This window comes from Punica granatum, chromosome 5 (assembly GCF_007655135.1).
Source record: "Punica granatum isolate Tunisia-2019 chromosome 5, ASM765513v2, whole genome shotgun sequence".
In the NCBI taxonomy this organism is placed as follows: Eukaryota; Viridiplantae; Streptophyta; class Magnoliopsida; order Myrtales; family Lythraceae; genus Punica; species Punica granatum.
The window spans coordinates 13,395,390-13,412,187 of record NC_045131.1 but is presented as its reverse complement, the minus strand read 5'-3'; the positions used below and the strand labels follow the sequence as shown (position 1 = coordinate 13,412,187).

The 16,798-nt window shown below is 38.4% G+C and overlaps 2 protein-coding genes and 1 long non-coding RNA gene across 3 annotated transcripts; 1 reads left to right on the top strand and 2 right to left on the bottom strand.

Annotated features, from left to right (window-relative positions):
• Window positions 1–1,061: 1,061 nt before the first annotated feature.
• On the bottom strand, window positions 1,062–3,681 carry LOC116209715 (imidazoleglycerol-phosphate dehydratase 1, chloroplastic). The gene is made up of 8 exons (XM_031543449.1): window positions 3,415–3,681; window positions 3,207–3,331; window positions 2,641–2,745; window positions 2,389–2,481; window positions 2,171–2,245; window positions 1,902–1,964; window positions 1,676–1,785; window positions 1,062–1,520 (listed from the first exon to the last, which is right to left on the bottom strand). Exons 1-8 carry the CDS (start codon window positions 3,641–3,643, stop codon window positions 1,493–1,495), a joined length of 828 nt encoding a protein of 275 aa, XP_031399309.1. The 5' UTR covers window positions 3,644–3,681; the 3' UTR covers window positions 1,062–1,492.
• Window positions 3,682–5,537: 1,856 nt separating this feature from the next.
• LOC116207244 lies at window positions 5,538–7,070 on the top strand. The gene is made up of 2 exons (XR_004156892.1): window positions 5,538–6,354; window positions 6,450–7,070. It is a non-coding gene; the product is annotated as an uncharacterized LOC116207244 (long non-coding RNA).
• A 3,985-nt stretch (window positions 7,071–11,055) lies between these two features.
• LOC116207759 (probable serine/threonine-protein kinase WNK9) lies at window positions 11,056–15,358 on the bottom strand. Its single transcript, XM_031540845.1, has 7 exons — window positions 14,996–15,358; window positions 14,848–14,885; window positions 14,138–14,365; window positions 13,791–14,011; window positions 13,247–13,404; window positions 12,625–13,036; window positions 11,056–12,245 (listed from the first exon to the last, which is right to left on the bottom strand). Exons 1-7 carry the CDS (start codon window positions 15,056–15,058, stop codon window positions 11,323–11,325), a joined length of 2,043 nt encoding a protein of 680 aa, XP_031396705.1. The 5' UTR covers window positions 15,059–15,358; the 3' UTR covers window positions 11,056–11,322.
• Between the last annotated feature and the right edge of the window lie 1,440 nt (window positions 15,359–16,798).

Genomic DNA, 16,798 nt, shown 5'->3' with positions numbered 1-16,798 from the left:
AGGTCGGCGTAGAGGCCCCACTGGTCGAAATTAAAGAACGCCTTCTTCAATTTCGGCCAGTGGAGGCCTCGACGTCGGTCACTGACCCCCTTCCTCCCTTAGGATTTTTTTTTTCATTTTTAGAATAATTTTTATTTGAGAAAACATTTGAGACCCCCTCGACCAATCACCGTAAACTATATTGCCCTATTAAGTACACGTTAGCAATTTTGATTTAAATTAAGGGATATATTGAGGTTGTGTTAACGTTATTATCAAATCGATAGTTTGTGATTTTTTATATAAAAAAAAATTCGTGCTAAAATCGTTAAATATAAAAATTTTGGGTTTTTTATTATTGTTTTTTATTTAGTTAATTTTAGAAAGTTTTCAACAGATTTTTGTCAAAAATATTTTCCAACAAAATTCAGTCAAAAAATTCCATCATAAACTTTGAAATTGATTTCCGACTGAATTCCATCAATCAATGAATTTCCTGAAATGTCCCTTTTGAAACAACCCGATTTTTAGAGTTCAGAAAATGCACCAAATCCTGCAGAACAACTCCAAATCTATATTTATCTATATATATATAAATCGAAAGCATTTCATTCGGTTTTCATACTCTCGAATTTCTCTTTTATTTTTTTTAAATACAGATAAATTAATGTAAATATAAATATTACTTAACCATGGAGTAAGTAATAATAATAATATAAAATAACATCATCAAATAATAATGTAATGTAATGTATGGTTATAAAGTATTTAAATAGGGATTGTTACTTATGGAACTTGAATAAACCAACAATATTATGGATAAGATGCATTAATATAACGACATAATAAGGATCAGTCGAAAAAAACATCATATATTTTTAATAATGATATTAAATTGTCAAAATTTTCAAATGTTTTATAATGATTGTATTAAATTGAAGTATAATTTAACTATAAAGCAAGCAACATATGTTTTCCATCATATATATATATATATATATTGTGCGTGATTTTATTTATTAGTTTTCCCGACCCCACTAGTCTATATATAAAGCCAAGTAAGAATGCAAAGAGGCATATAATGGAGCAAATATAAAGACGAGCCAACAACTTCAGAGCATGAAATACTCATTGTCAAAACATTTCCAGCACAACATGAGATCCCAAAGTACAGTACACATGTTAATACTCAAATTACAGAAATGTCTTCCTGGAGAATCTCTAATACAGGCCTAAACCATAAAAACTCTTGGCTAAGTGAAGATCTTGTTGATTTATCTAATGTTGATAGCAACATGAGCAGGCATGCAGCAAATGATCATAAGAAATAGAAACCAGTCTCGTTCAGTGATGTATATCGAAAAAGAGTTGCCATCTCCCTCTGCTTGCTTCCCCTTTCTGGGGATTCGAAATGTATCTCTAGGTAAATGGCGAGACAACATACCATGTAACGAAGTCATGAAGCTTGTTGGGAATAACATGGCATAATTTTGGTTTGAATACGAGTTACCCATCAAGATCGTGATAAAACCCCTTTTGAGCTGCACAAATCGAACCACAAAGGGATTGAGCTCGGGCCAGTAATATCATTTGACCATCATGTTTTGAATTTAGTCCAGAAACCAAAATCTTCGTTTGAATATCGTACAAAATTGAAGGCTAGAATTACTCCTAATGCAAAAGACGAGATGCAAACCTGGGAATTGTCCCAAGGCGCCTTGGATCATACTCAGTAGCTTGTCGAAGAGCCCTCGCAAAAGCTTTAAATGTTGCTTCAATAATGTGATGCGAATTTTTTCCAGCTAGCTGCAATTAACAGATGTTGAACTATTCTAGTCACGGCACAAGAAGAATCCAGATTAAAATCATAGCACGGTTTTTAGAGATTAAGCAGAAAACAAGGATTAAAAGAATATAGTTACCTGTCTTATATGAAGGGTCATACCCGAGGTATTTACCAGAGACTGAAAGAAGTGCTCTACCAACTACAGATATAATAGTTTTAGTGAGATATGTAGTAATGTTCATGACCGGAAATAAAGTGGAATCTGATATTCAGTAGAGTAATCAACACATATATACCAGGGAAAATACAATCCAGAATGCAGTCTTCATCGCTAAATTTGGTCCCAAGACTCAAATATACCAAGCTAATGTAATTCTTTAGAGGGAAATAAATGGAGGAGAATACCTGAGTATCGTATGTTCCAACCCTCTGAGTGGGTATCTGTAAATCAAAACTTAAATGTGGCCGCCCTGATAAATCCTGAAGAGTAAAAACAGAAGATTATCTCCGTTAGAATTCATCAGTAATAGACTAAACAAGTACCAGTTTTACCCTTATATCCTAAAGAAAGACTATGATAACAAATTAGGACACTCGAAAATCCAGAAAAATCTAGAACATGCCAGTGCAACATGTACGAGGGCTTCATCAAGTGGAGCCGAGAAATCACCGAAGCGGTTAATTCCTTTCCTGTCTCCAAGTGCTTGCAATATAGCCTGTCAACCGAGCAAAACAAATGTTAAACAAACAAAGACCAGCATATCATGCACCAAAACCGTTTCAAAAAAAGAGCAAAAAGGCCCATTTGGCTGCCATAGCCTTTCCACAGGAAGCTAAAAATTCATATTCCTAGTAGGTAGAGCAAAGATGCTTACTGTTCCAATGGCAAGAGCGACATCCTCATTCGTATGATGATCATCGATGTGAATGTCACCAGTGGCCCTTAAGTGCACATCAAACAACCCGTGCGAAGCAAGTTGCTGATATGATCAGAAAGGCAATAATACAAGTCAAACAGAATACGTGAGTTGTGACAAGTCGAACTTAGAAATTGGATATGCCATGAAAAATACACATGATAGCATATTATTGCCTCGCTGATATGATCAGAAAGACAATAATACAAGTCAAACAGAACATGGGAGTCATGACAAGTTGAACTTAGAAATTGGTTATGCCATGAAAAATACACATGATAGCATATTATCTAATTGTCCCAAGCACTAAACTTTATGCCTTCCGTTAGGACTTTAACCTTCCAATGACAAGCTAAATCCGATAAAGATAATTAAGTTCTTCAGGAAACAAATCTAAAAGCCAATGTCAGACACAATCCTAGCCAACTTTAAAATGTGATTCTACTAAATATTGATTGAAAGCTAAAGTTTCTTCACTAATGAACTGCTGAAGAGCAATTACAAGCTAAGCTGCAAAGACTTACATCCAACATGTGATCTAGAAAAGGGATTCCAGTGCTGCTATCGGCAACACCGGTGCCGTCGAGATGGATCCTCACCGCCACGTCCGTCTCCTTAGTGACCCTCTTCACCTCTCCGACTCTGCCCACTGAGAAAACCAATTCATCAGACTCCCGAAAATCACAACACCAAATTCGAAATAGTAAGTACCTAGCAGGACTTTCGACTCACCGGAGCTGACCGGTGAAGGGGACGCTGTCGCCGGGGGCCCGTTGTTCTGAACGGAGGAGGAGCACGAGATCGGCTTCAGATGGTGGGAACCCATCTTATGAGAGGAGAAGCGGTAAATGGAGCATCTGGGGGAGAGGAGAGTTCTGAGAGAAACCCTAGCGGTGGGCTTTGGGGGCTGAGCGGAGGTCGGGGAGATGCCGACAGGCCAAGAAGGGGCTGAGAGCTTCATTTGCGTGCACAGTGTAGTCGAGAACGAAGGTCGCAGGATCATCGTACTTGTCAGATCTTAATTCGTGTTGTTGGTCCCCTAATTTCCGATTGTTAAGAATTCATCCCTATACTCAGGTTCTTATTACCAAAAGGCCCATATTTCCGCTTTTTGCTTAAGTGGAGTGGAACCTTCAGCTCTTTTACTAACACCGGTATTAGTAATCGAGGATTCGAGATGGTTCGTATGACATTCGGGGAGGAGGATGATGATCTGCCAATATTCCATCTCAACGGACAATGATAATGTAGTATTTTATGAGATTAGTATCCATGCATGTATATGTATATACTTAATGCATTCAATCTGATGTCTAATTAGAAGATGTGAATATATTTAATGAGACTGCCCATTTTTATGATCATATGGTATTCGTAAGCGTCAAATCAGCATTGACTATATTATGATATGCTATGTCCTCATTTTCCATTCATAAGATTCACTTCAACTATTTCTTTTAGTAAAAAGGAAAGTATTACTTTCAACAATTATCTATACTCCCAACAATATTCAACCAAAGACCCTCAATGGACAATTGGTATGACACCCAATTGACGATTAGCAAATCGAAAATCCTCTTCATCTTCCATGTAATTAATCAGAGCATCACCTAATTGATAATTATCTTTCTATACAATCACAAACTCCTTTGAAATAAAGTTGTTTACTTCTAGGTTGATTAGTGTCTGCATCGCTTGGGGTGTACTTTAAGTACCTTGACATCCTTACAAATTTAAATATGAATATGAGCTTTCGAACGGTTACCCCTCTCTATCCGAACGCCATCTGCATAGAAGAATCCCTCACATATAAAACGGTTGGACGCTCCAATGTCAGGGAGTCATTTCTGCTGTGGTTGTACCGAGAAGTTACGGAATCGACATAAATCAAGCTTACGGAGCAAGAAATATATATATACATAAGAAAAGTACCGATTTGGGCAATTACATTTGCATATGCTTTTCCTTTTAAGAGATTGCACTGAATATTTTTGTCTAAATAAGAACCTTATGTTTCGTTGAATGTCCGAGGCCTTTAATATATTTATCCAATTTCAAAAATTAAATCATGATTTTAGAAATATAAAAAAATAACGTTTAAAAAAAAAAGTTTGGAAGTCGAGAGAGAGAAGGGACGGTGGTGGTTGCTGCCATCCACCGCTGCCTAGGTAGGTTATTGGTGACCTATGAGGCATCTGACGACTTGTCTTGGGACAGTGTTGGTTGGTGGCATCCACCAATGCCCTTCTTCTCTCTCAGTTCTTTTTGCATTTCTTTTTGGAGAGAGAGATGAGGCATGAGCAGGACAGTGGTGGATGCACCGATCTTCACCTTTCCAGGCTAAGGCAACAAAGTTATTTGTTACATTTCCGGCAATTTTGTCAACGGCAGTGGTGACCGACTAGCCACCACCACCCCTGCTCGTGCCCCCCCTTTTTGTTTTCAGTAAACAAATGAGCTGATTAGCATAACCTTCATTGATGCAATAACCTTACATATATACAGGATTACCTAAAACAGAAAGTATCGACAAATCCCTATGTAAAGCAATATCTCTAACTGCCTCAATTGAGAATATCCTACAGCTATATTACAGAGATACTATAACCCGTAATACACCCCTCAAGTTGGAGCATGTAAGTCACAAATGCCCAACTTGCATAGTAGAAATAAGAATTGATCTCGACTTAGAGCCTTGATGAATATGTCAGCAAGCCGAAAACGTGTGGAAACATGGGCAGTTGGGACGGCACGAGACTGAATATGTTGTCGTAGGAAGTGAAGTGAAAATCTATTTCGATATGTTTTGCCCGCTTATGAAAGACCGGGTTGGCGGCAATATGTTGTGCTTTCTGGTTATCACAATAGAGTTGCATTGGTTGCCGAACATGGATCCCCAAATCGGCTAACTCGCTGGTGGCATCAACCATGGCCCGGTACTCCACCTTGACAGAAGAACGAGAAATAGTGGTCAGTTTCTTAGTCCTCCATGAAATAGGGCTTCCTCCTAACAATACAAAATAACCTGCAAGGGACCGTCGAGTCAAAGGACACGCAGCCCAATCTGAGTCGCACTACGCTGTCAAGTGTAATGAGCAGGGCTGCAAAAGAATTCCTTGGCTCGATGCATGTTTGAGACAGAGCAAAACTCGAAGACCTGCGTCCCAATGAGATTGTCGCGAACTCTGCATAAATTGAGATAGTATATGCACCGAGTAACAGAGATCAGGCCGAGTAATTGTCAAGTATATAAGATGTCCCACGAGCCTGCGATACTGTCCTAGATCAAAAAAGAGATCACCCAAGTCCTCTGATAACTTGAGTTGCTGCTCCATCGGAAATAAAACAGGTCTACATCTGAGCATGTTGCATTCTTCTAGGATGTCAAGAACATACTTGCGCTGGTTCAAAAAGTGACCCGAAGAAGTTTTAGCAACTTCAATCCCAGGAAAGTACTTCAGAGACCCAAGCTCATTTATTAACACGAGCTCTATCTATTTATCTGTAAATGAATGAAATGCGTTTGATTGATTTTACTAATTTATGTCTCTTTCTCTTCCTTGCACGATGGCACGATGGTGAAGGGGGGAAAGCTTTGTCATGTGCTTTCATCATGGGCATGCTTACAAACTTTGACAGTATGGATTTGGTAGAATTCACAATAACCTCATGGTAATGGTTGATCTGTTGGATTCTCTACTTATTTACGGTTTGTTTTGGGAGTTTTTCTTACTAAAGCTTTTCTTTGCACCCCGAACTTTTGGCAGATGCTTCCTGTGAATCCTTGTGAAAAATCCTTTCAACGATTGCAAAGCTTGCTATTTGGAGTAGTCTCTGACAGGAAGCTGGAGGTGGAGATGGGGTCAAGGCATGAAGGAATAAAGATGCATCGAACTTGAATGCCAAACGACTCGGGAACTGAAGTCGTAAGATCCCCTTCTCTCTGGGTAGTCAACGAAAGATAACCCTTTACAGAATCCTTCTCATCGTAGAAAAGAGATAAACGGAAAAAGTACGAAGATTGCTTAGGAGAATATTTGCATGGATTCTGGATATGCAGACAATAATTAAATTCAGTCATTCTATGCGGAGTTCATCCTCCGTTAGGATGAAAAGTGATGAGAAAGATCTTCAGAGAAGAGCATGTGCTCCTCCATTGGCTACAATTGCAGGCTTGGGTATGAAGATTCGAGAACGAGCCTTCTTGAACGTCGACATAGATGTCTCGGCACTTCTATTTATTGCTACTTAAGTTCAGCGAATTCCAGGTTGTATAAGTATTGGGTCTCATATATGTATATATTGAATCCTGTGTAAACGGATGATCGATACTATTGTTTTTTACTTGGGATATAAGGTGAATTCTACACTGATGGAATTTCGTTCTATACATGATATTGGAAAGGCAACTGTAAAACATGTCTTGAGAAAAAAATCATGGAGGTTTTATACTATTAGGATTATAAACGTTGTGATGAGATTGCTCTGAACCATCAAGTTGATAGTGTTCATGTAATTATTATACACAACCTCTCGCTCAATTACATTCATTTATGGAGTATCGTATTTCAATTCTCCATTACAGAGGGCCTTACTCAAGAATCTAATAGTATTAGATAAATGAAATTTTGATATTTTTACTGATTACAATATTCTAAGATCAATCTTATTGTAATATAATAGAAATTGCAAAACTTCATAAATCATCAAAACTCCATAAAATAATGTCTAAGCAAATTGCTAGGCCCCTTGCATGTGGCGGTGCTTCTTACCAATTTATGATCAAATGATCTGAACGAATCTCGTGATCCTTTGCGACGTTTTCTTCATTTTCTCCTCCTTCCTATTGTTCTAATTCATCGATTAATTTGTACGACTATCGGGGAAACCTTTTGCTATTAAACTATGAAATGAAAGACTAAAATATGTGGTTGTTAATCTCATCGAGTTGCTCATAGATGCGAGAGCCATGAGTTGATTCTTTTATCATATATACTGGCTCTCATGCACGCGCGAAACGTATGCGCCATTGGTCTTGGATTTTGGAGCAAACTCAATTTGTCTTTCACAGTCCAACCCAGAGCGACACTACATTTTGTATTCAAATACCTACACCCTTCTTACTACAAAAGGATACATATTTACTATGCGGAATTGCGACCTGCACTTTGTTTGTTTGTTTTTTTTTTTTTTGGGTTGTACTAGTTAAAAATGTTATATTGTGCAAGTTGCCTTCTACCTAGCATATATTTATTCTTTTGCACTAGCCCTCACGCACATGCTTCATGCATGCGCGATTGCTTTTAGGCTTTGGAGCAAACTTGGATATTGATTAAACAGTTCAAATCATTGTTCTGGAGCCTACGAACAAACTCGATTATTGGATCAACAATACAAAATATTACAATATTCCCTTTCACAATTAATAGCATCCTAAGTTTGAACGGAAATTCTTGAATAAATTGCTAGTCTCCATAGCGGCCTGCAACATATTTTGTGATTCTATAAGATTATATCAAATAGTGATGTTGCTATGGAGCCTAGCAATTTATTCATGAATTTCCGTTCAAACATAGGATGCTGTTAATTGTGAAAGGAAATATTGTTTTATTTTGTACTGTTGATCCAATAATCGAGTTTGTTCATAGGCTCCCGAAACAATGATTTGGACTATTTAATCAATATTCAAGTTTGCTCCCAAGCCCGAAAGCAATAGCGCAAAGCGCGTGCATGAGGGCTAATAATATATATATATATATAATTCATATATAATATATTTTGTTGTGTATATATATTATGCGGCCAAGGCCGAAAATTGTGCACTCCAGTAACTCCAACACTTCCCTTTTTTGAGAAAAAAATTGAAAGAAATTCATAATCACAAATTCACAAACCCTAATCCTCACTCGTCAGTCCTCTATGTCTCCTCTTCTTCTTCGTCCCTTCAACATAATCCACCGTTTGTTTACAAAACCTAGTAACTCCAGTGCTTCCCGTTTTCTGTAATTGAAACATGCAGAAATTTGATAAATATGTAATCGAATGTGTCTGTTTGTTTATGCTTTTTTTATTTTTTATTGCACTCTTGAGTCCTATAGAACTCAGACTTTATAAATTTAGATCTAATATTAATTTTCTTGCTTCGGGAGTCGGGACAGTTCAGTTGATCGAGCCGAAAAAATGATTTATTTTGTGGATAGTTTTATGATTATAATATGGTTCGGGATCGGTTTCGGTTAGAAAAATCTCATTCCTTAAAATTCGGGATGGTTACGATTAGCAACGATAACCGAACCGTTCCGTCATGTGCCCACTTCTACTTCTATATCTTGACTCTACGTCTCTCCTCTCTCTCTCCCCTCTCTCTTTCTTCTTCTCTCCCTGTGTAGAGCCGCCACCAATTTTCACCCAGAAGCTACAACATTTTTCCCTACTACCATTAAATTTTATGAATTTTCCCTATATTTTTTTAAATACTTTTAATAAAAAATTCTTTATTATTCTTCATAAGTAAATCTATTCATATTTTCAAATTCTTTCTAATTAAGTCGCTTGAATGTTATGATCATTTTATTTTCATTATGTACAATCTTTCAAGGTGAGGAAATAAATATACAAACAAAACTTTATTTAAATTTTGTGAGTACGTGCGTAGCACGGACGCAAGATCTAACAATAAGAATATACAGAAGTAAGCAAGAGGGTCAAACCATAAAACAGCAAACGGAAACAGGATAATATATCTAAAGAAAAGATAAATAATAAGCGAGAGTCGATTCAAGTGGTTCAACAATTGGTCTTTTTAAATAAAGTTTCAGATTCGAGTATTATGAATAGAAAAAATTCACAATTGATAGAGATTTTTACCCTTTAATGACTAATCCCACTTGAAACTGATTAGGCAGGCCCATAAAACTTTTAGATACTATTTGGATCAAAGTTCAAACAGAGTAAATGCATTTTTTTTCCCTTCCCGAATATAATAAAAAGAAACATAAAATTAAATAAAGGGATAGAAATTGTCGATAGGCAAGAATTAAACTCAAAACCTTTTGATTCTCAAACTATTATGCATATCATTGCATCTCAAACTATTATGCATATCATTGCACCAAAACTTCTTTCTTAAACAAATTTGCTCGAAGTGTACGGTAATCTTTTTCATCGATAAAAAGGAAAAGAAAAGATGGCAAGATAGATGCCATGCCGACGTGTGTTTTTGGTTTTTTGCACAATTGGGGATGTCCCACGACACGACACAGCCTCTCCATGCGACTCTTTGGCTAACACTAGCTTTCTCAAAAGTTGAAAGTTACAATTCATCACGCAGCACTAACCATTCAGAGTTGACAAAAGGAGTATTTTGACAAGGGCTGACAAAGAACTCATCATCCTAGTAACATGTCGACACACCCATCTCGATCGATGGACGGACGCATTTACACGTAGTATGCGTTCGAGATGAAATGCAAATTAACAGAACAGACACTGTTGCCATGCCTTCTCCTTTATTTGGTTGAAGCTAATGTTGATGAGATCTAAACCCAAGTTGGGCAACTTGAGTCTTGAGCTGAGCAGAAAAAGAAAATCACATGATGTTCTGCCCTTCCCCGTATCTGCATATACATGTAGGGTGGATCTAGGAATTTTGTCCAAGAAAGCAAAGTTCAAAGGAATTTTATATCGTAAAATCAAGGGGGCGAAATATGATAAATTCATTGAATAATTAATAAAATTGAGACATTCTAATAGAAATTTTGTAATTTTCTCGAGTCCAAGGGGGCACTAATTCCCGCCCTGGCCCCCCTAAATCCATCCCTTATTACACACACACACACACATATATATATATATATACACACACACATACACAGCTATGTATTCATATTTACGAACATGTAGCTCTCTGGACCAATCTACCCTCAGGCCTTACGACTTTCAGTGTTTACTTGTGACCCTGTAAAAGGCAGGATGTGAGAGATGTCAAAGACGGAGTAATAGGAAGAATGTGAGTCCTGTGAAATGGAAATGGTTGATGGAACCTATTGACCCTTTGATCGAATAGGTCGACATCTACTCGTAAATGCACCATAGATGCCGGTTTGGAATTGACAGTTATCGAACAGGCTCCGTTCTTGGAGCATTTCAAAATTAAAGAAAGTGAAGTTACGAGGTCATATGAAGTGGTTGGGGATTCATGTGGGTAGGAAAAGACAGAGCAGAAAGTGAGACAAACAGCAAAAGGAGAAAGGAAACATTGACACTGTTTCATGGACGGCTATTGTGTGCGTCCCCTTTAATCATTTGACAAATAATTGGGACGATATATTCGGTATGGTACTGCAGAGAACATAAAATATAATCGCAATGTAATACGCTAATATTTTGTAATTTGATTCCATTTCATTTTCTTTCCATGGTCCCACAACGAACATGCACTAGTACGAGAATTCCCACTCATCGGAAGTAAGAAAACTTGGTATAGCACTGTACTGCATTTCAGTATATCATAAGATCAGAGAGTAATGTACATGAACTAATTTCACCTCACCCAAGTGCCCCCTCAGGGAAATTCCCGACAATATCTGCCACTAAACTGAATATTTCTTTTGTTATTTCGAGCCTTTTAAATTAGGTGTTTCAGAAGTCGACAGCATCGACTGGAAGGGAAGTTGCCCGGTTAAGTGGCTGAGGAAGTAGAGCACCCGTAAAGAAGCTCTTGGCTGTGGTCATACAGTCGGGGCTGAAGGACTCACTAGCCATAGCATTTGCACACCTGCCCTTGGGATTGAAATTTAAACTCATAGGCTTATCTTGACTAAGAGACTTCAAGATCCGGCCGTTGTTGTTGGCTGCTCGATTCAATCGGGCCGGACGTGATGAACGTGATGGATCTCCTAACTGTTGGTCTCTGATCTCCCTCAGCTGCATTTGGTACTTCGCCTTGAGCCATCTCAGTTCCCGCCTGATCTCATTCTCGTAATCTTCCAACATTGGTGACTGAGGGTCTATGGAATAAGAGGACTTCCTGACACTATAACTTGACTCACTCTGATCATCCACGGTAATGATCTTCTCATCATCATTCTCAAGCGATAGTTTCTCGATCATCTTGTGGGTGTCATCGCAGTAGATTATTCTTGAACTAGATGATTCATGCTGGGCCCGTACATCGGTGTGATGGGCACCATCTGTTCGGCTAGACGGGACCCGACCGTCCTGGTATGTGATCTCCTCGAAACGTCCATGGACTTCTGCACAACCATGATGCGAGGCCTCAAGGACTTGAAGGTTCTTTGAATTCGAAGCACTCACATAATCGGACGTTGACCCGGTTGAAGCACAAGTATAGTGGAGATTCCCAGAATCGGGATGCCAATCATCCTCTACCACGGGTCCTGCCTTCCACTCAGGTACCAAAGTGGCAATCTCACCGTCAATCATCTCCGCTATTTTATTCACATCTTGATCTGTGATATCGAGCTCTGCCACCATTTCGGTTGCAACACTCAGAGGAGTGTCTGACTCAATATCGAAAGGGAAGTATATGTTCCTGATTCGGCCTGAAAATGGAAGGATCAGAATCAGATTACATATTCAATGCATATTCTACAGAAATAATTACACTCAAGAAATTTAACCGCAAATTCATGAAAAAGACCGGAAGGCAGTTGGTATTTCATTTTATTTAATTTTCCTAAAAGTGTAAATCTTATTAAATGATGGTGGCTGTGTCATGTGTTATTAAACATATGAAAAGCTACTGAAGCTTCAAGCTCCTTACGTAACGTAGAACTTGCATTCGATACTTATCCCTTTGGATATGGCAAGTATAGTACTGCTCTTATTCGTTTAACCTCTCGATCTGCACTTTAAGGTAATTTTAGAAAAATGGAGGATACAAACTTTAAGAAGATGCAATTAAGAGCAGAAAATCCTGACCTTCACCATCTGCAATTCTGAGTCTTAAGAAAATTCCATCGTCTTCCCTCCTTCCCTTGACAGTGATGCCAACACCTACCGAATCTTCATCCTCTTGATAAGTGAAAAGATCGATTTCACCCCCTTCAAACTCATGTTCGGGTTGACCATCATCGAGATAATTGTGAGAGCAGCCGTTCATCAATGCTTCATAATTGTGATGGTTTCCATGGTAGGGAAGTCTCAGAAGAGGGCCCACTTCCCCAAATTCCTCTGACGGATATAGATCAGACCCGATATCATCAACTTGGAGAAAAGGGTCCTTCAAAAGTTCCTTAGCAGGTAACCTAAGGGACGCCGTTGCTAGGCATTTCTCAACAAACTGCCTCACCTCAGGATCTTTAACTTTGTAGAGAGCTTCCGGTTTTCTCCCCTAGAAACAACTTGCTGTCAGAAAAGAGGAACATAAGGGCTAATTGAAAGAAAAACCCACGTTTGGCAAAAAGGAACGGAAACAGAATGGAAGGTAAACAGTAACACCATATAAATTATCGCAATATATAGGGTGATTCCATTCAGCCTCCTTTCCTTTTTTTTGCGAACGTGATATAAGAACTCAGGATCGAGAGTGCTTAGTTCCTACAGAAACAACTCTTCTGTAGATTTGAGCTGGATGATTGCACTCGCTGTAAGGATATTCGAACGTAACCATCTCCAACATGCACATCCCAAAAGAGTAAATGTCAACAAGTTCATTGTATTCCTCCTTGTACACCTCAGGAGCCATGAACTCGGGAGTTCCTGAAATACCACAGACCATCCAGTAAACATTAACTAATTACTGAAAGAAAAATCTCTATTTGGAGCCACTTAGTCATCAAATATAACGTGTACATCTTTCGAGATTCCATACGGTTTTGGAAAATTGGAAAACGTTTTTCCTGTTTTCAAAATTCCCTAGAAACAGGCTTATGGAATAATGCATTGCCTCTACTTCGCAGTTTCATGACTTAACATGTCTTTCCACTGAAAACTGCAAGGCGTTCCTATTAGATTGCCGGTCAGGACGAGAACCAGGTCTTTCCAAAGTATGATCTTCAATATCAAATGTGGACTCTCTGTATGTCTCCAATTTTCTGGATACATCCGTTCTGTTAATGTGAAAAAAAAAAAAAACTAATTTATACCTACGCAACGGACAGCATGAGATTTCCGAAGGATTGCAGCGAGCCCGAGATCACCGATTTTAACCTGCCCTTGATTCCCATTGATGAAGATGTTGTCACATTTGAGGTCTCTATGGATTACTGGGGGGTTATGGCTATGAAGATAGAGCAGGCCTTTGAGAATCTGCCTGCACCAATGCTTCACTGCCCTGATGTTCACTTTCCGGTGTTTCAACCTATACCTGTCCCAAAAAATACAATCATCTATAAATCAATTAAATACATCTCGGTTATCAAGATCAGAAGAAAAGCAAATATCGGGCTGATAATCATCAGAAGAGCACAAGAGCCAGAGAAGCAAGACTTACTGCCTGAGAGTGCCGGAGGTGAACATCTCGGTAACAAAGTTGATGTTCCTGTTGGCAGTGTCAACCCAAGAAGTATAGAACTTCATTATGTTGGGGTGTTTCAAGGTCTTAAGAAGGTGAATCTCACAGTAGAGCCTCTCAAGGTCCTCGGGGCTCTGCAGGAAATCGTAAAGCTTCACCTGGTTCCATGCTACTTCAATTCCTTCATACTCATCAAAGGCTCTATAACTGTACTCAAAAAAAAAAAGTACAAATTCAACATTGATAACTTGTTTAATCAATCAATTTCCTCCAAAAACATCACTAATGTCAAAAAATGTCACATTTATCCATCCGCGCTGGCCCGACGGTATGACTAAGACTCGACACGGGTAAATACAAAAGAAGGCAGATATGCGGTTGGAAGTTACTCGCTCGGATACCATGTGAATCACAAAGCCCGTCTTCGACTTACAGTTTTCCCACCTCCCCGAATTTCCGTTAAATTCTCAAACTAACTTAACTCCTACCTCTCGAATTTCATCCGATCTTTTCTTGACCTTTGCCTAACCTGTAACAATCCTCCCTGGTCAAACCAATTGTTTCAAAAGGCTAATCGATTAAGCCGATGCCAGTGATGTAAGTTTGTGCCTTTTAATCAGCACTTGCCAACTACTAAGCAAGAATATCAAAGAGGGCAGGCAGCAAGATTAGAGAGCAGAGCCTCGTACACTGTTTTGGAGGCCCCTTTGCCGAGAACTTCATCGTACTGCGAGGAATCACAAAACCAAGAAATGGGAAATGCATCAGGACATCAACCGGACATAGCAATAAAGGCCGCAAAGAACCACAGAGAGAGAGAGAGAGAGAGAGAGTTACTCTTCCGTATCTGCCAGTAGGGTCGACTTCCACGAACTCGGAGTGGTCTGAAACACCATTCATCCCTGCTCTCGGTTTTTCACAGGCTCCGAGGTTTCAAGTCGTTATGGCTGTTGGAGCTGCAATGCGCTCTGAATCTCGAGCAGATGAGCTAGAGAGGGGCCGACAGAGTGGGAGGGAGACAGGAAAAGGAAGGAGGGGTCATGGGTTTTGTAGAGGACAAATGCCCAGAAAGCGAGCGAGGGAGGTTGGATTAAATGCCAAGCATTTCTGTGGAGGAAGAGCACGGAGAGACGAAGAGAGAGAGAGAGAGGCCTCAGTTAGATGATCACAATGGCGAAGCCAATTGCCAACTGACCTCAGAGACACGACAAGACAACAACCTACGCAGTATAAACCTTCCCTTGAAAAAAGAGCCCCCAAATGGAAAGTTTATTACAAAATTACCTCTATAATATCTACTGTCAACCATACTACGATTAATGAATTGAGTTTGGTGCACTAGAGCAAGTTTTTCACTGCAAACATGAGGTATCGGGTTAGATTCTCGTCAATAAAATATATGTATCTTTTTTATTTAAAGTTCTTTATTTTTATACTATGTAATGAGTCTCCTTAATAATGAAAAAAATACAGTAAAATTCGAAGAAGACCAAATTGACGTTTGCTTGAGGATTTGTCTCAAAAATATAACAAAAGGTTTCTTTAAGCCAACACACTAAGGACACCTAATACTTTCTCGAAAAAAATCCGCGAGAAAATTCTATACTCACTTTAATATATGGCAATACTGGACTTCGACCTGTAATTCACTAAAAAAAAATTATTGGTGCGTTTGGTTTTAAAATTAAAGTAACTTTAATTTTGATTATAGAAAAAGATAAATGATTATGTAGTGTGTTGAATTAAAGTTAAAGTTAAAATTTTAGTTATTTTAATTGCGAAACCAAACGAAACATATATAACTACCATCACCGTCAGCCTAAAGGGTATTCGTGTGGGATTTTCCTGGAACAAATAGAAGAGCGATGTTATCATCGTAGCAAGCTAGTAAGCGCAATTGATCTAGCGAATAGTAAGAGTGTACGTTGATTTCTAGTTCGAGATAATAATATATTACGATGAAATGGAGCACACTTTCTCCAAAATTGATAGAGATGAAGATGTCGAGATCCGAATTCTAGCAAACTATTCTTTCTTTTTTTTTTTGTATGATGAATATTCTTGTAAACTATTCATGTGCAAATGGAAATGCTCCATGTCAGGCTAAACCCTAGACTAAGATCATTACATCATGCTAATCTTTTTTTGGAAATGCTAATCTTTTTACCTTTTTATTCTTGGAACAGTCAATACCTCCTCGGTCCAGCGTAATCCCTCCCCAACAAGTCATTTACGCCGAATCTAATACATTCATATAAATTATTTCCCATAATCTCTCGATAAGAGATTTGAATTTAAGACCTCAAGAATGAAACTCTCTTACCGCATTAGAGTCCACATGTTGACGATTGCTATTTACTTTTCAAGGTTATGAAAATTTCATGGTGAGAAATTCTAAAAATTTCTTGAAAAATAAAATTCACGACCGAGAGAGTTCTAATTCTAATATACTAATTTAGTTTGAATTAAATTAGTCGAATCCGTTGAATTTTCGTATAGTCGTTGGACGCTGAGACAGTTTCTCGAGAGAGTGCGCGTGCGTGCTTTTTTTTTTTTTTTTTTTTTAAATTTTTTTGCCCTCTTTGGAAGGGTAGAGAAATTTCATATGAATGGTTTGCAGGCAGAAACAGTGGACATAAC